Raw genomic sequence first — 22794 nt, 5'->3', positions numbered from 1 at the left:
GGGTGTAAGGGGAAGAGTAGCTTTTAACTTTTGATGAGGGAAAGATAATAAATAATTTTTAGATAATGAAAGATAATAAATTATTTTTGTAATTACCTGCCTATGTTACTGAAATATTATTCTTGCCCTCGTTGGTGTAGGAGGAGGTGGATGAGTCTTCATCCAGTGATAAAAGGCTAATAGGTTTTGGGTTCTTCTATATTGCAGGTATTTTACTCCAGACTCCTTGAAGAAGCCAACAGAGGTTCCTTTCCAGCTGAAGTGATTAACAAAATATTTTCTAATATATCATCAATAAATGCATTCCACAGTAAATTCTTACTTCCAGAACTTGAGAAAAGAATGCAAGAATGGTAAGAGGTGATTCACTGGTTAATAATCTGCTAAAATAGCATCTCTAGGAACTGTTACAGGCTTGAAGTAGGGAAGGTGCGTTCATAATTAAGTGCTCCAGTCCCAGGAAGCACTGTGGGTAGGAGAACATCTGCTCTTCCACACTCTTCATGAGGAACTGACTCAGCAGAGGATTCGCATCCCTTGTTCAAACTAAAGGACATCTATCTCACTGAAGCTAGTGAGATTGCTCATGATTAAATGCTTTGCTGAATTAGAGGTTCACACTAAAATTATGTGCTACCTGACTAATTCATTGCACATAATACAAAATTGAGATAAATATGCACATACAATAAAATTGAGATATATAACATATATATGTTTTGTGCTGCCTTTGTAGCACAGTAATGAAAATAGAATTGTTCAGTTGGAAGGGACCTTCGAAGATCATCTAGTCCAATAGCCTGATCAATTCCGGGCTAACGAAAAGTTAAAGTATATTAATGAGGGCATTATCCAAATGCCTCTAGAACACTGACAGGCACAGGGCATCAACCACCTCTCTTGGAAGCCTGTTAGAGTGTTTGACAGCCCTCATGGTAAAGAAAATTTTCCTTACGTCCAGTATGAACATCCCCTGTTGCAGCTTTGTCCTGTTCCCTTGCATTTTATCATTGGTCTCCAGAACAGTAACCTTTGCCTGCTCATAGCTTGAACGGGCATATGCTTCACTGTGTAAAAAACTGGCTGGGTGGCTAGGCCCAAAGAGTTGTGGTGAATGGAGTTAAATCCATTTGGCAGCTGGTCACTAGTGGTGTCCCCCAGGACTCAATACTGGGGCCAGTTCTCTTCAATATTTTTATTAATGATTTGTACAAGGGGATCAAGTGCACCCTCAGTAAGTTTGCAGATGACACCAAACTAGGCTCAAGTGTTGATCTGCATGAGGGTAGGAGGGCTCTGCAGGGTGATATGGATAGGCTGGACCGATGGGCCGAGGCAAACTGTATGGGGTTCAACATGGCTAAGTGCTGAGTCCTGCACCTGGGGCACAACAACCCCATTAAACACAGTAGGCTGGGGGGAAAAGTTGCTGGAAGACTGCCTGGTGGAAAAGGATGTGGGGGTTTTGATCAGTAGCCAGCTGAATATGAGCCGGCAGTGTGCTCAGGTGGCAAAGAAGGCCAATGGTATCCTGGCACGTATCAGAAATAGTGGGGCCAGCAGGACTGAGGAAGTGTTTTTCCCTCAGTACTCAGCTCTGGTGAGTTTTGGGTGAGTACTCAGCTCTGTGTTCAGTTTTGGGCCCCTCACTACAAGAAAGACGTCAAGGCCCTGGAGCATGTCCAGAGAAGGGCTACGAAGCTGGCGAAGGGTCTAGAGAACAAGTCTTATGAGGAACAGCTGAGGGAAAAAGCCCAGAGACAAGGAGGCTCAGAGAAATTTTCCACTCTCTAAAACTACCTCAAAGGAGGTTGTAGCAAGGTGGAAGCTGGTCTCTTCTCCCAAGCAACAAGCAATAGGACAAGAGGAAATGGCCTCAAATTGCACAAGGGGAAGTTGGGTTGGATATTATGAAAAATGTCTTCACTGAAAGGGTTGTGAAGCGTTGGAACAGGCTGCCCAGGGAAGTGGTTGCATCACCATCCCTGGAGGTATTTAAAAGACACATGGATGTGGCGCTTAGGGACATGGTTTAGAGGTAGACAGACTTTGCAGTGCTAGGTTAGTAGTTGGAGTTGATGGAGGTCTTTTCCAGCCTAAATGATCCTATGTACTATTGTGCGGTATCTTTGTCCTGTCTTGATGTATGGGATTCTGGAGATGCTATGGAGATGCTCAAATACATGTCTATTTCTGGTCTGTCTTATTAAACTGACCAAAAAATAAATAAATTCCAATTTATTGCTGCTCCCCTACCCTTTTTGGGAAAAGGGGACACCTCATTAAAAAAAAAATAAAATTATATTGTTTTGACCCATTGTTTCATTCTTTTTTTTCTTTTTTTTTTACCTCAGCACCTTTTTGGCTCCTGTATTGCATGTTATCTAGAGTTTATTCTACTGTTTATCCAGATATCCTTTCCAGTTACATATTCATATAAGACCTTAATTGTCAAAAAAATCACACAAAAATTAAGAAATAGTACCTTCTTATGATGTGAAAAAATCTCTGACCACACAAAGGTTGATCTAGATAACAAGGTCTGTGTCTTCTGACTCTGTAAGATAATTCCTCTTTAAAATGATAATTCTTTAAAATAGAATGTTTACTGTGCACAAATTGTGGTAGTCCTGTACAATCTGTTATGCAAGAAAGTAAATAGAACCTGAGCATCATGAAATACGACAGAGTTTAAACCTTAATCATATATTTCTTGCAGAATAACCTCATAAGGTTAAATTTGTCGTCTTCTGATCAATTGAAAAATCTGATAGGAAATAACCCATAGATTAAAATAGAGTGTATACATATGAAAAGTTGAGTTTAACTTATTATAATGGTGCTTAAAAAGCAGCACGCACTACATTATGTCAGTGCTGTGTATATTTGAAATGAAATTTGTGATGAACTCTGAAGATCTTGCTGTAGACACATAGAACACAGGAGATGGGTTGCACTACCTTATGTATTTGCAAAATGCTACATTGCACACGAATGACGTGTGTATAGTTACATAGCTTCTGAGGTTTAAAAGTTCTTTTTGCAGATGAGCTATGAATATTGGTGCAAAACTACTAAGTTGCATTGCAAGCAACTGCTTGGAAACAACCTCTGTGCTGTATGTGAGGCAGCTTGTTTAAATGTCCTTTAAAAATTATGCTTTGGGAAGGAGTTAGAAGAAGAATGGGTGCAGCTGAAGGCAATGATCTCTGATCATTGCTGGGAGTAATATCAGGCATAGTTTTCTCTGCCCATCACCAGGTTCTGAATTTGTCTGCCACAACAGACTCTGCCAAATACAGTTTGCTTTCCTCAGCAGTCTCTTGATAGAAAATACTGAAATATTGGTACTTGTATGCACTTCTAAAAATTCCCACAAAAAAAAAAAGACACTTTCCCTAAGTTGTGGTTGGTTTCGAATACTTGAAGTAAAAATACATAGTTTTTGAAACCGGGAAAGCAGAGCAGAACCAGATTCTGTTTTGGAAGAAAAGGCAGTGTGTACCTAAACTTATCTGGTGGAAATGAAGTTGTCTGGTAATGGCATTTTGAAGGAGCTGAGCAACAGCTGGAGTTGACTATCTCTTTTACAACATATGGCTTGAAAATAGTGCAATATAGTTCCCATGAAAAAAACGAAACAGAGCATACCAGCAATTTCAAGTCAAAATACCAATCTAAATCTGTCTTTTTGTACCCAAGGATGACCAATAGCAGATAGCTGGGGAAGCATATAAGAACATGGTGTGATATCTTCTGTGGTTTTTTTGTTGTCGTTTGTTTGTTTTGTTCTTTTGTGGACAAATTATTTCACTCTTTCAACACAAAATTTTAGACTAGCATTCTTGGGCAATTTCAGAGCTGACCTATTTGTGTGATTTTGCTTTGAAACTTCAACTTTCAATTTTGTTGGATGCCTGTTAGCTTGTATATCAGAAAAGAGACCAAGCAGTTGTTCTGTAATCACCTTGTCTGTGTTAATTTTTACAGACTTTTGCTTGGCTTCCTTTCAATCGTAACAGTTTTAAATACAAATCACGATTAGCAAGTCAGCTATTTCATGCTCCAGTTTTTTAGAAGGCTTAGGTGAATACCGTTGTGGTCTGATAACACCAAAATAGGAAGTGTTTCTGTACCTACAGAACAATGCTAAGTCCTATTTCTTGAGCTATATAACAGTGCCCTCTTTGTTTCCTGATAACAATGCACTGCTGATTTGGGTCTATGGTAATAGTTCTCTTTTTCCAATCTGTCTATCCACAAGAACAGTAACAGCCCTAGACCTGATGTCATTTAGTATACTTTCCTGTTTTTGCTTATGGTGTGTCGCGTTTAAATATGTGAAGAAGAAGATATCTATACTTAAAAGCTGATCATGGGAAGATGCCGTTCTAAGAAGGTTCTGCTTTCTCTGAGTCCCTGTCTTTCAATAGCTCTTCGTGCTATGTGGACCTTGTCTAACTTACCTGAAATAAATAATTTGTTTTCACGGCCTGAATCTTTGGACATAGAAGAAAAAAGTAAAAGTGAAAAGTAGTGAAAGTTTTGAATCTTCATAGTCACTGACAATGCAGTGCTCTGTGTAAATGAGCAGTCATAGGTATCGAAGGAGCAGGCATAGCAAATGGTTCCCACTATTAAAAGTTTTGATATTTTCTTGTAATGTCTTTCTAGTAATAGTTATGAAACATGAAGAAGTATTCATTTTTTAATACAAATTGGCGTAGATACAAAGGATTGCCACAGTCTTTTCTGCTTTAAGCTTTTAATGGCAAAATCTCATCATCACTTTCATCATCACTTACCTGTGAACTTTAGCAGAAAAACCTTAAAGTCTGTTGTGCTTTTTTTCTTTTCCAGGTGACATTTAGAAATGAATTCACATTTATTTCAGTGCTGTTAGAATTGACATGATTTGCATTTTATTTTCAGCTTAAAAATATTCTGCTACATTGTGTTAAAATGACAACCTAGAGAAATAGAATTCAGTGAATTTGGTGGCTATTTGTTTTGAATCGCTAGCTTGCATTTGAAAGTGTGCTTGAATATAGAGACTGGTGGAGCAAATACCTGAATAAAGGCTGGAGAGCCTCAGTGATTTCAGAGACTAGCTTCTCACCCCATCTTGTCCCCTTCTCTGGTTACAAGGTCCAGTGGTAGCTCTGCCAGGTTTTGCACAGGTTGTGTCTTCTGCTCCCCTAGGCACAGCTGCAGCTGGGCCAGTCCTGCCAGTATTTGGTATTCAGGTAACTTTTCCTTGCTGCACAGCTTTTTGCTTGGAACAGGAGTGTTTTAGAGTAGCTTTTGGAAAATATTGCTTCACTTCAGGCCACTACTGCACTGTTGATTTCTGACTTTTAGAAACATAGAATTGTAGAATGGTTTGGGTTGGAAAGGCCCTTAAAGATCAAATTGTTCATCTCCCTTGCCATAGGTAGGGACACCTCCTGCTAGACCAGGTTGCTCAAAGCCCCATCCAACCTGCCCTTGAAGTCTAGAGATACTGAGTTTCTGAAAGTCCTGAATGCATGTATTTATATAGAGCATGGAAGGAGAGCTCTGTGGTATGGATTTAGTCCTCAAATAAAAGGACTGAATAACTATTTAGAGGGTAAAGTGTGGTCAAAAGAATATAATGTAGCTGTAAGGAGCTGCAAATAAAATAGATTAGGCTATGTTTTGTAAACATAGAGTCCCAAGGTTTTCATTATAGAAAGTTTTTCTTTCTTTAGTGCTCTACATGATCTGTAATGCTTACACATCACCAGAGAGGGTGCAAACAATCTTTTAATTCAGGTCAGTTTTAATGGTTTTGTTGGAACTCTACATGAGATGATCCCAAGCAGAATGGTACTCTTCTCTTCAAATACTTAGAACTGTTTGATAACCTTGCGCAACTTTTCCTTCCTGTTTGCTCTCAGATTCTGTCGTCTTACTTTACAGGACTGATACCCCCAGAATTGGAGATATTCTGCAGAAGTTAGCTCCTTTCCTCAAGATGTATGGAGAGTATGTGAAGAATTTTGATAATGCAATGGAATTGGTAAAAACATGGACTGAACGGTCACCTCAATTCAAATTAATTATTCAAGAAATTCAGGTAATTGGAGAATAACGTAGATCTCCAAGTAATACTGGCATATATAAAAATGTATAGGTTTGTGGGTGAAAAAAGTATTAAGTAGAAAATTACATATTGAATCCTTTAGACCTAAGGGTTGCTTTTATCCAGATCGTGTTGCCTTCTGTTTCTCCTTCTTCCTTCATGTGTGCACAAACACCCACACAAATCCAAACTTTCCACTGCAGCATAGAGGACCTATGTATAAAGGTTGAAACATGAAAAGACTAAAAAATACTAAATTTTGTCATAGACACCAAAAACAAATAAATAAATAAAATGATGTATTACTACAACTGTAGGTCCTTGCACTGAATCCATAAACATTTTGTTGGCTCATGCCATGCTGTTATGCAGAACAATAAACTTTGGATGTAAATCTGAAATACTAAAATGCTGAGCCACAAAAGGGAAAAGAAGTTAACAGCAGCACATCGTTCTTCGCAAAAGTGTGTTTTATACCCTATAGTGCTCCCTGTAGGTTTCTGTGTGAATGGCAAGTATGTATCTTCCTCCTGCAGACTTTTCATCTAGAAATAGGGTAAGATATTTCTGCTTAAAATTTATTGCAGAGTAGGGCATTCCGATTCTAAGCCAAGGAAGGCAACTGTTTGTACTTCAATGTAATTGTTTAATTATGTATAAGATTGTGGAAACGAGCATATATCTTAAAATGTTTTTTTGGGGGGTGGGGTGAGGTACATTATGTATAAAACTCAGAGGAAGCATTCTCTCTTCACGTAGATAAAATACACTTTATAGCCCACTTAACAGACATTTTCTAATAAGTGATCATGAACTGTTCATAATAACACAATAGTCATTGTCTTATTCTCAAAGTTATTAAAAAACAACGTTAAAATACATTGGAGTTGGAGTTTTTTTGGTAGGACTTTTATTAATGTGTTTTACAGAATACTTAGGAAATTCTTTTTACAATTATTTTTAGTAAATAAATTTCCAATTATTTGTTTTGGTAAAGAAGTTTTTGTATTTTCTTTTGGAAGGTCTGTCATGAATGTTTCAAAATACATTATTTATGTTCTATCAATCATTTTTATTTTACTATATTCTTGTAAAATAATATTTTTACCTACTACATTGAAATATGTTTACAATTTTTAGAAGGAAAAAGTGTGTGGAAATTTGACATTGCAACATCACATGCTAGAACCAGTGCAACGCATTCCACGCTATGAGATGCTTCTAAAGGACTACCTAAGGAAATTGCCTCAGGACTCCCTAGACTGGAAAGATGCTGAAAGTAAATATCTTCTAGTCAATAAAATAGCTCTGATAAGATATTAACAAGATGATACTGTAAATTAAACCTCTTTTCAGGAAAAATAAACTGAAAAGCAAAACCACTGTGAAAAGAATGATAGAATTTCTTCAGTGAAATTGAAGGATTATTTGGAAAAAAAATGTTTGAATAGTGGATGAAGTTAGCACAAAAACTGTAAAGCCTTTAGTTATTCTAAAAATATAAATTTAGAGTATTACATAAGTTTTCCTTTAGTTTTGGAGTTATGGCTGGGATTTTATTGTTTTATTTTCTTCAGGGTTGTTTAGGAGCTGTGTTTTTGTTGTTGTTGTTTGCTGTATTATTTTGACATGTATGTCTCTTATTTGGAAAAAAGTGGATTTGTGCTCATTATTGTATTTATAAGCTCCTGCAAGGAGAAAGAGAAGTCTATTTTCAATTCTTTTTCCTCTCTACGTTTATACAAGAACAGTTCAAGCTATTTTGGCCAATCATTCAAAACTTACATAAAAATTGCAAGCATCATTTTGTAGAATGATCCATTTTTCTGTGTAATATAAAAACATGTAAAAATGCAGCTTTTTGTCTTTGCATTTTTTTCTTTCTTTCTTCCATCTAGAATCTCTGGAAATTATATCCACTGCAGCAAGTCACTCAAACAGCGCAATAAGGAAAATGGTAAATGGTCCTTGTTTCCCTGTTCATTTTTTCAAATATTGTATTTGAAAAGTGAAGCTAGGAGTGTTAATTGCAATTTTTTCCTAAAATTGCAAAAATTGGTTTCATGGGCCCAAGTGATTGCTCCTGCTCAGTGTATTTATATAGCTCCTTGGAATGATAAAATTTGTCATGGTACATAGTTCTCACATGTTCCAGGTTGAATTAGCTGACAGTCTTGAACTCTTAACCTTGTCTCATCTGTTTCTGTCAGTGGAAGGGTGATTGTAAAGAGTAGTTACTGTTTCTCTACCATATCAGGCTGACATGATTGGTACTTCATTAAGTATTTTGAAATACCTAATTGGTATTTTGAAATTTTGTACAAGCAATGATGCAGGCTCTATATATACCTGCATTTTTAAAGTTTATCATGACGTTTCTAAAAGGTGTATCAACTAGGTCAGTCAGTCTACATGGTTGACCGTATACACCAGGTATATATATATGTTTATCAAAGCCGACATTCTCCAGACTTACACGAGCCCCTGGCATTTAATTTAAAATGCATGAAAATCTGTGCTGTTATTTAATAAACTTTATAATTGTATTTTCGCTGAAAAGGAAAATCTGAAGAAATTGTTAGAGATATATGAGATGCTGGGAGAAGAGGAAGACATTGTGAACCCTTCCAATGAACTGATAAAAGAAGGACAGATCCTTAAACTCGCTGCTCGCAATACATCTGCTCAAGAACGGCACCTTTTCCTAGTAAGTATAGTGATGTGTTTTAGCAGGGGTGGCTGTATGTCTTTCTAGACTTGAAAGAACTGCCAAAGAGAGAAGGAAATCATCTTCTAGTTGATGCCAATGATGCCTTTCTTCTAGTGGTATTCGAACTTGAGCAAAACCTATACTGCTTGTAGAAAGGCTTGAGAACACTTTTCAGAACAGAACCAGTGCCCAGCAACTCACTTCTAAATACATCTGCTAATCATAAATGCAGGTTCTAGAGCATGAGAACTTTGCCATTCTCATAAAAATGAAATGTAGAAGCTTAGGATTTTGATCCTGATAGATTGGAGTCCAAGTATGTTCTCGTGATCCTGTGGGAACTTACTGTGGCAATTCATCCTCTTGTCAGGTGCCTTATCTTGTTTTAGGTGTAACAAATTACAGCAGTATGCCCTTACAGCTCCCTTGGAAAAGGTTTGAAGTAGTTCATTGCTTGTGGTCCTCTGGCATTGCATGTCTTCTGGTTTTTGAAGAGCAGTAACGAATTGTTGAGGTACAATTCCTACTTACCTGTGCTTCAAACAAAAGAAGAAGTCATGAAATAGTAAAATATCAAATGGGGCTAGACAGCTGATTAAAATGGTTTGTGCTTAACATGAGAGGTGACAAGTTTAAAAGGGATTTAAATGAGGTGAGTTTCTCTTTTTTCCATCACATTTTCTCAATATTATTTATTAAAATGTGAGAAAATTAAATTCTATAGAGCTAATTTAAGAACTGTGCTTCTAGGCTGGCACTTCAGACATTTAAATAAAATTTAAATAAAATTTAAATGTTCTATTCTTTAATAGGGAATATCTCATTATACTGCTCAGGTATTTTTTTTCCTGTGATATTGAGAGTTTCAGTGAATAAAAGCTGTAAGACCAGAGTGCTCATTCTTCTTGGAGAAAAGACAAATATTTTTGTCAAATAATATTAGTTACAATTTATACAAAACTAAATAGGTTTGGTACAGGGTCTATATAAATTTATACACTGACAAAAAGAATTATTACTGTGCAGTTTAGAATAGTTTCTGCAGAACTGAGGCATGAGAATGACTTTTCTAACAAAAGATTTAAAATGGTATAAAATATCCTTTGGAGCATAGTTATGATAAAGGTTATGAAAATTGCTGCATATACAGAGCAATTATTCTTATATCCATTGAGGCTGGCCTTTAATTTTATTTCTAAATCCTATAACAAAAAAATCAGACATTGTCTTGCATTAGATGTTTGGTCTTTTCATATATCAGCTAAGCACAAATGAACCTGCTTTCTCACCGACTGAGTTCAGCTTTGTGATATTGTCCAGCTATCAGTAGAAACTGGCTGTCATCTGTGTTTTCATTAATGCAAAGCAACGTGTGTTTTTTTGTTTTTTTTTCCCTAGTTTAACAATATGTTGCTCTACTGCGTCCCCAAATTCAGCTTGGTAGGATCAAAGTTCTCAGTTCGAACCAGAGTTGGCATAGATGGTATGAAGATTATAGAAACTCATAATGAAGAATACCCACATACTTTTCAAGTGTCTGGAAAAGAGCGAACACTGGAGTTGCAGGCCAGGTAAGAGAAGTCTTTTTATCTTTTTATGGAAGATTAAATATATACATGCAAAAGAATGGAGTGATGGATTTGGAGAAAGATGGACTGGGCTTCATCTTAATATTAGTGTTTTGAAAATAACCTAGGCAAAAAGCGTAAATTATCAGTCTAAGAATCTCTTGGAATAGAAGATGTATCTACAAAGTATAGTGCGTTATCTTGCTTTGTTGAAATATCTAAGATAGTTGTGAGTGGGCTACCTGGAAAATTGAGATCAGTGTATCTAACTAATGCAAAGACAATCTGTCTGGCTTCACCAAGTATTGTGAGATGCTGAGTCTGATAATATGGGCAGCGCTACTACCTAAAACACCTTGGTACTTAAAACACCTTGGTACAAATGGATCTGTTCACCTCTGGATGTGTCCACCCAACAAAACTCTTCACTCTGGTAGGGATATGTCTCCAGAATGTAGTTCTCTACAGTGGTAGATGGGCACCTGCTTATCCTCAATCATTTTTCCAGTCTGCTTGTTTTCCTCTGATCCCCTCACCCTGGAAAGCAAGTTCTTTTAGTTCTTGGGTCCTTTTTTTCCAATTGCGCTCTTCTGAATGGTATTTTCTGATTTCATTATTAGTCCTCTTATCCTCCTCTTCATGGGGGTTACCTTCCTACTACTACTTTTTGCATTGCCTAGACTAAACTTCCCTGTCTAGGTTACCTGACTTCAGATAAAGTGGAGTGCATTTTTACAACCACCTTCCGTGCTGGAGCTGCTTGAAGATCCTATTCTTAGCAGTTAAGATCTCATTGCAGAGAGACAAGGATTAAAGAAGCAGGAAGATGCCTGTGGAGGTTACAGCTCTGTGACAACACCATGTATTTGGGGACAAACCTTAGCTTGCTATTAAACTAAAGCTTGCAAGCTACTTTTCTTGATGAAAAAATACTCAGCAGTGAATGCAGAAATATAACAGCAAATAGCAATTTACTTACACTATAATTTAATTAGAAACCCAATGCAATAGAAATATGCAATTTGGAAAATGACAGGAAAAAGCTTTCCATTCAAATCTGCAAGACTTCTGGGATATGTTTTTTGCTATCAATCCCATCTGCTATAAATTGCTGCATGCTATTTTGCTAAATATTTGGCAAGCTCTTATGCCACACATCCATTTCAGTGGTGAAAGATTGCATCTTGTTGTACCATTTGTGAAGTACTTTTTAATTGGAAGAAAAAAGCTACAACAAAGTAAGTTTATTTTGGTAACGTTTCCAAATTATCAGTAATCTAATTTATTGTATTCATTTATTTTAAGTGTGGTAAGATCCTGTTTTTGTTTTGTTTTATGAATATTTTTAGAATGTATTGTCTGTACAAAATGATGAAGCTATAAATACCAACTGAAGTCTTATTAGAGTAGATTAGATTATTCAAGTCTTGATTAATGCATGAGTATTTTATGTACTCTGTACTTTAATGTCCTGAATTCATGAGCTTCTATTAACTTTGTTGTAATGTTGAGTTTACTCTTAAGGATTTCTTCACTAGTATACTTGTATTTATTTTTCAGAATACTATTTGAGTACATTTTCAATCAGTGGTTTTAAAAAGCTGGTAAATTATTTCTTTGAGAGGTTGCTTATCTGATATGATGTTTAATAGCTTGGCTTTTGTTTTTTAATGTAAGCAGGTAAGGAGAACTACTTTGGCTGTTTAGACAGTTTTTCTGCCTCATGTACAGATGGTAGGTGGGAAGGGGAAACACTTGTAAAGCCAGTAGAATCCTAAACAAGTTGCAGTAATTTTGCAAAAAAACATGTGAGGAGTCATTTTCATTGAGATATTGCAGAAGTTGTCTTTCATATCCTTTGTAGCAATCCATAGCAAAATAAAATTCTGCATGTCAGATAGTGTATGGCTACAGAAGTATTTTTTCCACATTTTTACCCAGGGAGACTGCCGCTTTCAAAGAGCCAGATATATTCTGGTACTGATTTTCATCTTTCTGACTTAAAATTTACAGATAAACAGAATTCATTACCAGCACTGGCCAGTAGTTTCTAACAGTGCTAACACTTGTGAAATAAGATGCCTTTCTAAAGACTTAAATGTTGAAGTCCTACTGGTGTATTTTATAAAGAAAGCTATTGTACAAGATCAGAGTTTAAAATATTTCCTTCAATGTATCTGTCTTACATATCTCATCTCTACTTACTGTAAAGTCATCTGAAATCCACCCTTATGTATAAAAAGCAAAAGATGGCTGTTTGGTTTATAGTATTAAAGCAGAGTTTTCCTTTTGTTTAAATTGGATATTTTTCTTGCCACTGTATACAGTTTTAAATAAACCAAAACAGTAAGGAAATTATTTGGGGGTAAGGGAGGGAGTAAGATTTAAGAGATATTTAGGAAAAATATATGCTAGTATGTGAACTTAGTGCATGAAATGAGAGAAGAAAAAAAACATGTACAGCTAAATTTTCCATTCTCATCTTTTCCTTTCTATCCTGTTCTTGGGGGGAAAAAAAAAAAGTGTAACAATGCAAATACTATTACTACTTTGAAATGTATTTACATTTGTCTTTGAACTTGAATTTAGTGCTTAGTAGTTGAAGCCTGCTGAAGCCTGAAGTCATGCTTTTTGTTGTTGTTCTGTTTTTGTTTTGTTTTGGTTGGTCAGTTAATGATTGGTATTGTCTTTTTCTGAGTTTATGAGAATTACTTCACAACATTGGCTTTTGCAGGAAGTTGTTGATAGTGAGATTATATTTCCTGAACTAGCTTTGGACTAATATGTCAAATATTTCTTTTAGTTCTGAACAAGATAAGGAAGAATGGATAAAGGTAAATTCATCTACATTCTTTATTTTTTTAAATGTATTTTCACTGAAGCAATCAAAAGAGCAATATCCATATTTTCTGGCTATAGCTTCCCTCTGCTAATCAATAAATGGTCGGAATGCATAGAGTCCATTCTAAATGTAGTATGTTTGAGGAGGTTTTCCATTGTTTCCCTAGGCGCTTCAGAATACTATAGAAGCTTTTCAGCAGCGGAATGAAACTTTCAGAAGTGCTATTGCTAAGGAATATGAAGACACGCCTGTAGAGGTTTCTGTAAGTTGCTTTTATTCCTTTGTAACCTTCTTAGTGGCCATTTTGTTCGTTAGTAACTGAAAAAGAGTTTGGCAGAAACTTTGTTTTCAAGCTAATCATTCTTAAAGCAGAGGAATTACAAAGTAGTCATTGGTAATTGTTGGTAATTGTTTTTCTTCATAATGCCAAACCTTATAAATGAGCTTCTTTTTTTCTTGAAATGTTTAACAGAGTTCCCTTTCATTCATGCATAATCATTTTTGACTGGGTTCTTTGTTATTTCTTATATAGATTTCAAAATGCATCTAGAGCTGTCTTGTGCCATTTCCTTTCCAGAGGAAGAGCATAATTATTTTATAAATAATTATTTATTTCAATTTGAAGTACTGCACAAATAGCTGTTTTTATCCTCCCTCTACCCCCCGTCAGAATGCTGAGCTTGGGAAGAGAGCACCGAGGTGGATCCGAGACAACGAAGTCACCATGTGCATGAAATGCAAGGAGCCCTTCAATGCACTGACAAGAAGGCGGCACCACTGTCGAGCATGTGGACATGTAAGTGCCAAACCCAAGCTGCTGTAGCTGGTGAGCAGGTTGGGGAATGAATGTGTCTAAGCACCTAGTTGATTTCAGGTGGCTGTTTGTGAGGCTGCAGTTTGTTGCTGTGCTTGTGGCTGAAAGCAGAAGCTGTGGACAGCACACCACAAAGGATCCTCTGTCTGGTTTAGTTGGCGTAGTAATTTTGGCGAAGTAAGTTGCAGCAGAGAAAGTGCACATTTGTGTAAAACATCCCAAGTACCTGGACAGACTTTGCTGTTACTTCTGAGTGGCTTCAACTGATTTCAACAGGTTCAAGACCATGTTTAACTAGCATAAGCCAGCATTATCTCTGGCAGCATTGGCTGCCTCCTGATCCCATTCTGCTACCTCCTCTCTGCTCTTTGCAAGCAGACCATGAAGCCATGCAGTTAAAACATTTTCATTGGGTTATCTATCTTGGAGCTGTTCCCAGATGGGTTCAGCGTGCAGTTGTGTGAACATGCCTGAGGTATTAGGGAAGGAGAGAAGGTTAGGATGAGGAGAGAGTATTACTGCTGCTTTCCATGTGTGATACTACATTAATGCATTAATGTATGTCACTTTAAAGTGACTGTGTAATAGTGGTATGACTTAAGACTTTTCAGAAGTTAATAAAAGAACAAATATACTGTGCTTCCTTTTCTTGACATCCAGCAACTATACCTTTCTCCAGTAGATGGTAGTGCAAACCCAGGTTTAATTTTTTCTTGCAGGTTGTCCTGTATGACTTCTATGTAGCATTTGTATGTGGTGTGAAGGTTTACTGCATCCACAACTCTGCTTTAGCGCTTTGCAGGACACTAAAGGCTTTTTTAGAAGCTCTGAAATATTCGTTATACAGGTGTTATCTGTTTTGTTTGTTTCCCAGATTTTTCTACCTTAAAACGCCTTTATTAATCTTAAGATCACACCTTTCCCCTTTTTTCCCTTTTGGCAATTTGGACTCCTTTTTACTTCTGTTGGAGTAGCACAAATTTGGAAAATTGTTATTTTCAGTTAAGCTATTGTTGACATAATAGTCAGACATTATCTTTTTTTTTTGTATAATTGAACAATACGTTACTATTACATATAATATTTCAAAATTAAATTCTGTTTTTGTGAAGTTTTGTAAATACTTACAATTTATATGTTTGTAAATCTTTTTTGTTTTTAAGGTGGTTTGCTGGAAATGTTCTGACTATAAGGCACATCTTGAGTATGATGGCAATAAATTGAACAAAGTTTGTAAGGACTGCTATCATGTTATAATGGGTTGTACAGACAGTGAAGAAAAGAAGAAGAAAGGCATCTTGGAGGTATGTCATTTAAAAAATACCATATGAGCATAGTTGCCAATAGTCTGGGCTCATCACTAGGTGAAAAAATGGTAGCATTCTTGTGGGGCTTTTTTGTGTTTGGGGGAAATACAAGGTGCATAAATCAAATTCATCCCATCTGATGGGGGGGGGGGGCAGAAATGATGTAAAGGAAGTAATAAAACATAATCATTTTGTATTCTTCCTGTTCTTCTCAGGATCACTGTTTAACCCAAGAAGCATGTCATTCTGTTCCCAGATTTTTAAGCAATTCACTTAATGTTCTGTCTAGAATTAATACTTGCGTTCTTACACCATCCTTAGAATGTCTTTGCATTGGATCCTGTCATAGTATTTTGACGCTAAAATAGAGTGGTAGTCATGTTGGATAGCTGGTAGCACTTCGATGCCTGACTTGATGTTACCTTAGAAATAAAACATTGCTGTAGATGTGAACATACAGAGAAAGGCTAGCTGTGGTGGGAAAAGTGAGATTTAGAGACATCTAGAAGTATATAATCTCAAACTACCAGTGAAGGAAAGAACAGAGTACACATGTGTAAGAGAACACATTGTGACGTTATGTATGTAATATATAAATATTCTCCATAAATACAGTCATTCATGATCTTATTTGCTCAAGTTCTTTTGCATACATTATCCAAGATTTGTCATGAATGGTGGTGTATTTCAGGCTTTCTGGTCTGTATGTTTTACCCTTTATTTAAGGAAAGCTTATTTTCCTTTTTATGCTTTATACCATCTCCTAGATTGAATCTGCTGAAGTCTCTGGAAATAGTGTCATATGTAGCTTTCTTCAGTACATGGAAAAATCAAAGCCCTGGCAGAAAGCATGGTGTGTTATACCTAAACAGGAAGCTGTTGTGCTGTACATGTATGGTGCTCCACAGGTATGCCAAGAGGAAATGTATAGTGAATGAAAGACAGTAAGCAGATTATTTGCTTGTTCTTAATCAGGAATTTCTCCTTCGTAGGATGTTAAAGCTCTGGCTACAATTCCACTTCTGGGCTATGCAGTAGACGACACCCCAAGAAGTGCTGACCTCCCACACAGCTTCAAACTGACCCAGTCGAAGTCTGTGCACAGTTTTGCTGCAGACAATGAGGAACTAAAACAGAAATGGTTGAAAGTTATCCACTTAGCTGTCAAAGGTGAGACACCAGAATGTCAAAATGAACTGCAAGTAAGTTTAGAAGAACAACCTGAATCTTCTAAAGTGTCGGAATGCTGAAGCTCAAGAACACATGCTATTTTTTAAAGATTTCAATTGAATTTGTGGTTAACCTTCTGGCTAACCTTCCTTTGCTCAATCAAAAAAAAAAATCTTACTACCGTACACATCTTAGCACTTTATGTTTGGGAAAAATTCTGGTCTTTCTAGGGATCTTTTTCTTATATTTATGTTTTGTCAATGAAAGTGATGTACAGGTCCATTTCAGAGACTTTTTAAAAATGTGAATGCTATTAAAAATACCTACTAACTTTACTGTACTGCTTGTTCGTTGTTATGCATTTTTTTGAAAATTGCTATTTGGTTCATGTTTGCTACTTTCTTTAAGAATACAAATATTGAAGCTTCCTACTTACATATTAGGACTCGCAACAGGATAAAAGATATACCTCCACATTTCCCAAATAGATCTGTAGTTAAATATACAGGGATAGTTTGGTTTAATGTATGTAGTTTATAGATCGCATTCCACAGATCTGTACATATGTTGTATTCATTTGTTTCTTTTTAATTAAAGTAATGCAAATTGCTTTTACAGGTATATTGGCTTTTAAAGTTTCAATTTATCAAGGAAACAACCTAATGATTTTCAATCTAGAAATGAATACCTAAAATATGATAAAACATATAATATATGTACAGTATTAAAAATGTACAATACTTGATTTTTGCTTTGATTTCATGAGACTGGGTTCCTGTTAGTGAATAATTTATTTAAAAAGCATGTTTTCTATTTGAAATTAAACACAGTCCTAAATTAACAAATACTGTTCAGTGATTTGTTTTAATAGCTGACACTTAATGATCTCGATATTTTTATGCATTAAAAAAATAGCAGTAACATAAGTGGCATGCAGTGGACAAATAAGTTCCAGTTTTGTTTAAAGGAGTAGTAGCTTTTCTTCAGTGTCCTACCGCTGTAACCTTTCAAGAGTGCAGTGTGTGGTTTGAGATAAGTAACAGATTCTGTTAATCTTCTGGGAATTTGTATTTTCACTATTACAGTTATTGGAACAAATGAACATTTTGAACCTAAATATCCTAATTGTTGCAGAAGATTAAATACTGTAATACTTATATAAGACAACAATCTTTAAGGATTGCTATTGTAATGTGGAGCCTGCTTTATATGCATTTAGTATGAAGTCTGAACCTGCAAATCTCAAGTTGCATTAATTGAAATTATTTGCATTCCACTTAAAGGAATTAGGACTTGTGGGCTTTACAGTGCTAAGTCTGTTATGAACTTCCATTCTTATGAGGGTTTTTTTTAATCCGTAGAGGCAAAAGACCTCCTTAATTTTTTTACTGTAACATCCTTGGATGAAATATGGTAAATACAGAGGTGTAGTGATTGACTATCAAGTAGATAAAATCATTGCCGTCTTTCCCTTTCTGACTCCTCAAAGGAAGGGAAATATGAAACTTCTACAATCAACGTCTCATGGGAACATTCAGGAGTCTTACTTCTCAATATAACTGCTATCTCTGTTTTCAATCATGTCAGCATGAGGAGCTCAGGCTCAAGTCCAGTTTTGTTAGTAACATGAGGACAGATTTTTTGTAATGAGATTTCCAAACAAAATATTCACTGAAGTCCCACTTCACTCTTTTTTGCAACACTAGGAATAAATGCTCTTTTTAGTTAGCATTTAACAAAGAAAGGATTGTTGAAGTAAGCTCTGTTTTTTAGCATTATGCATGCGTAAGTACACAATGTCTGCCACTTTTCAATGAGAAGAATGTCACAACTTCATTTTAGTGGCCTGTATTTTGCTCTCACCTGCACAAATCCAAAATTTATGATGGCCTTTAGACTTCAAAGCTTTACACTAGTGTTGCTAATAATCAGGACATGGCATTGCAGAGTACTAACTCTACAGCTGATTTTGTACATGTCAGTTCTGAATTCTTCCTTGGGTGCTCTATGTGTCCAGATTACTTTGTGTATAACCCTAGCATCACTTTTATCTGATGTGCGGGCTCTTCTATTGTTCTATAAGAGATCTGAAATTACCTCTACTGCCAGCTGTATTTACCTTTAGTTACGGGCAGCATAAGGTGTTTATGATTCGTGTTGGCAAGTTCCATCAAATCTTCACCCAGGTGTCCCTAGCTAGTACAATGTGTCTTGGCAAGGGATAGAGTAACATTCAGATAGGCAGGAAGAACTCTCCCTGGCTAATTTTCTTTCCATGGTCTGCAAAAGTGGGTATCTTCTAAAAGAGTCTGCAGTGCACTTGTGGGATCTAGAAGGTTGTCTCATTACAACCTAACATATTAAAAACATTACTTCCTATGTTCAAGTTGTTGACTGTGAGGGGAGAAGTTGCCTTAGAGGAGACCCTAGATAAGATGGACTGAGTTGTACTCAAAATAATATGGTGGTATGATTGCTGTCATTTAGTACATTCTGTTTTCTAAGCTCTTGAAAACTTAACTCTGAACTAAGTAGGAAGACCTTTTTCAGGCTAAATGGTTATGAAAATGATTACTAAATGATTAGAAGCAGCAATTTCTGGGCTGCTTTATTGTTATAGTGGTATTGACTATCTGAAGCTGCTTGAATGGTTTCAGCATGTCCCAGAAGAAGCTCTCCATGTGGACATAAACAATGTGGAATTAAATTATCATTAAGAGATATTTATTTGGAGGTTGGCCCTCATATTTGCTTTTGGCAATTAAAGTTAATGTGTGGTGGGATATTTTATTTACTCCAGAAAAAATTCATTCATGTTCTCTTAATTGGTTGGTCAGAATTGTTCTCTTCTGAGTCAGGATGTAATGGCACTCAAACGTATGGTTCTGTGTGTATCTCGTAGGAACAATATGTACCACCAATATTAAAGATCAGAAGATGGAGAAGTTCCTTCTAGATTTAACCACCCTGACAGTTACTCCATTCTTCACAGATCAACCCCCCCCCCCAAAAAAAAAAAAGCATTCAAAGCTTTTTGTTTAAAAAAATAGTATTTATTAACATAAAGCTATGCTTATAAGGAAAAAAAAAAACTATAATTGTCCATTCATCCACAATATATGAATGTATGTGAGTGGCTCTGCTGCTTTATCTAAACTTTGTGATTCTTGTGTTCAATAAATGCTTGTTTCTCAGTTTAAAAGTGGTAAGCCTACAGCACAATTTAAAGTAAATCAAGCAATATTGTGTGCTTTTGTCTGTATTTGTCCAAAACAATGGCTTCATTTTATCATTATGTTGGTTTGAAACATAAAAATATATTTTCAAAAAGAGTTGTTATTTCCCCCCCCCATTATGGAAAAATGGTGTATTGTGATGTCTGTATGTCTGCACCATTCTTCCAGGTCCTCTAAAAATTGTTTTCAGGCATCAGGTTGGTTTCAGGCATCATGCTTGGTTGAAGAGCTACTGTAAAATCTATAGCATCTATTACGTTCAAATCCCTTTACATTTTGTTTATTCTAAAAGGAATTCCATTTTTGTGTGCAAAACAGATATTGAGGACAGGAAACATTCTCTTCTATTTGGAGTAGAATATTAAACCATTTAAATGCATGTAATATAGTGGCACCTTTTTATGCAAAACCATCTTCAAGTGCTTTATAAATCTCCTCAAAGATTCTAAATTCCTTTTATATAAAAGCGTTTTTATTCTTCATATTTTTAAAATGTGGATGAAGCTGAGCACTGATTTAAATGTAGAATAAATACACTACCACCTGCATAAGTTTTAGATGAGGTTATAAAATAGATGTATGTTCTAAACAGTTCCAAGAGGAGTCAGGAGAAAAAAGAAATATATATATATAAATATATATTAAAAAAATGAGTGCTAAAGATGTGGAAACACCTGACAAGTTCTTTGGGGTTTGTTGTATTTTTTTAAATATACTTCCAACCATAGAGCTAGTTATAAAAACTGGCCAGCTTTTCATTTCATGGTTAAATAAAATGAACAGTGGGTAGTGGTTCCTTATACTGAAGAAAAAGGCTTTCAAGAAAAAAACAAACATTCCATGTAGAAATAATTCTAAGCAATAAAAAAGGAGCTTTCTCCATAAATATATTTAGAAATCTTTAGGTGGTGTAAACTATCATACATTTGCTGGGGCTATTATACCTGCAGTGATTTAAATTCATGTAGAATCTGCCTTACATTATATAAAGACACGGGTGGCATATGAAGATTTTTCCACTTAGAGTACTGCTGATTTACTGTGTCTCATCTGGAATCACAGTGCTCAGCTGAACCTCAGAGCAGTTTCACCTGGAGATAGTTGATGTGGGTGGGAGTGGGCATAAACAGCTGGAAACAATCTGAAAGTAAGTGATTGGGGATGAGACATAATTTTGTGGAAGAACTGACTATCCTTAAGATAAATCTGTTGGTGAAAGGGGGATCAGTCTTAGACTGTGATTTGATTTGAAATCTGAAACAAAATATGTGGAGTTATGTTTTTTCTTCAGTCTGTGGCCCTGTTGGTATGAAGAATGTACCTACCTAGATGGTTCTGACCCGTAGGACTGTAGCGAAGCATGTTCCTTGGATAGGAGTTTTAATCTGCTAGTCAGATTGTTTCCTAAATCTTTGTCCCTTAATGGAACATAATAGTAACTTAATGATTGTATATTTATGTGTGTATATATATATATATACACACACATTCATCTGTGTGTATATGTATATATGTGTGTGTGTGTATATGAGACTATTATTCAAATGACCTATTTCAAGCAGTATTTTACAATTAAAAATATGTACTGAATTCAAAGTATTATCTATATTGACTGTGTTGAGTATGCTATTCAGGAGAAAAAAAAATCAACAGAATTAGATCTATTTTTGTGGCATGTTTGCTGTTTAAGACTAATTAAAAGCAAACCAAAACAAACTAAATTCAATAAGGTGTTCAGTCTTCTTCCTCTAGAACCTAGTGATGAAATTTATTCCCAAATTCATCCATGACACTTTTCTTCCATCCCTTCTTCCTTACACAAGTGAATGTAGAATGTGTTTTTTATCTAATAAAATTTCAGCAGATTTCTATTCATAAAACATATTTTCAGCCACTGCATAACACCAACCTACTTCATTTTATAGTTCATCCTTTGTAGATTCATTAACTGTGGTGAAAATATTCAGAAAGGGGGGTGGGGGGGGAGCTGTGTGAAAGCATTTTTGCATGCATATGGCCTAATATTTTTAAAAGAGAAAGCAGATTTGTTGCATATAAGGAACTGTTTGCAATAGAAGTATTGGTTGCTGTTTTGTTTTGTTTTGTTTTGTTTTTCCTGTCTCTATTATTTCTATAGTAGGTTCTCTATTCTGCAGCCCTCCGAGCAGATTAATACATTAATTTTAGTGGGAGCTGGATCAGCTGTAATGTGACATCAGAATTACAGGCTATGCACTGTAATTCCCTTTCATTATGAAAAAAAAAAAAAGGTTTTAATTAAGAAAACAGATTTTTTGTTTGTAAAAATACTAATATTTGGAAGAGGTGTAAATTTGTTCTGGTTTTTCAATAAACTGAAGAATATTTAAAGGTGAAATTTAAATGCCATTCTAAGTTGTGCAAGTGTAAGTGGTCATTTTTACAGTAAAAAAATACATGAATGTAAAATAGTTGCAGATATTGTACATATTTTCTGTAATATATGTATATTTGGTTTTAAGGTGGGTGGAGAATTGTAAAAATGAAGCACTTTAATTCCTGTTGAGTACTTAAAACAAGAAAAGAAATTTGTATCCTGTAAAATAAAAACATTAAATAATTATTGCTAGCTGGTTATTTTTTGTTGTTGTCTGGTTTGGTTTTCTTTGGGTGGGGAGAGGGAGATTTGTTGTTTGTTTATGCAACAATTAGCACCTGGCTAATTAGGCACCTGCAGCCAGACAGCAGCTTCCAGCAGAAAGCAGAACCGGAGGGCAGCCCCATAGAGCTGAGAACAATTGGGCCCAAACTCAGCCAAACACATCAAAGGGCAGGTTTTGGGGGTCTGCCTCGGTAACCTCCAGGTGCTGCCCCAGCTCCAGCCCAGCTGCAGCCCCTGGGACCCCCGGGGTTATGGGGCTGGGGCTGGGGCTGGGGACAGGGATGGCAACAGGGATGGGGCTGAGGCCATCTGGATGCTTCCCCATTAATGCGTCATGGCAGAGAGGATGAAATTGAGAACAAAGCGTGCAACTGTGGAAGAAATAAAGCCTATGGGGCTC

At 36.0% G+C, this 22794-nt stretch overlaps 1 protein-coding gene across 10 annotated transcripts in view; it reads left to right on the top strand.

Moving 5' to 3' along the window:
* FGD4 (FYVE, RhoGEF and PH domain containing 4) overlaps window positions 1-22355 on the top strand; it is a 114065-nt gene extending 91710 nt beyond the window's left edge. For all 10 annotated transcript variants that reach the window (XM_048058671.2, XM_066998340.1, XM_013173061.3 and 7 more), the window contains 12 exons: window positions 208-353; window positions 5944-6100; window positions 7247-7385; window positions 8005-8063; window positions 8667-8813; window positions 10215-10387; window positions 13188-13218; window positions 13393-13488; window positions 13897-14022; window positions 15204-15344; window positions 16115-16255; window positions 16340-22355. In XM_048058671.2, the coding sequence (XP_047914628.1) occupies window positions 208-353; window positions 5944-6100; window positions 7247-7385; window positions 8005-8063; window positions 8667-8813; window positions 10215-10387; window positions 13188-13218; window positions 13393-13488; window positions 13897-14022; window positions 15204-15344; window positions 16115-16255; window positions 16340-16597 (1614 nt within the window). In that variant the 3' untranslated portion in view covers window positions 16598-22355. The remainder of the gene's footprint in view (window positions 1-207; window positions 354-5943; window positions 6101-7246; window positions 7386-8004; window positions 8064-8666; window positions 8814-10214; window positions 10388-13187; window positions 13219-13392; window positions 13489-13896; window positions 14023-15203; window positions 15345-16114; window positions 16256-16339) is intronic.
* Window positions 22356-22794: the final 439 nt, after the last annotated feature.

This window comes from Anser cygnoides, chromosome 1 (assembly GCF_040182565.1).
Source record: "Anser cygnoides isolate HZ-2024a breed goose chromosome 1, Taihu_goose_T2T_genome, whole genome shotgun sequence".
NCBI lineage: Eukaryota > Metazoa > Chordata > Aves > Anseriformes > Anatidae > Anser > Anser cygnoides.
The sequence above is the reverse complement of the archived record's forward strand: the minus strand, read 5'-3'. Positions and strand labels throughout refer to the sequence as shown.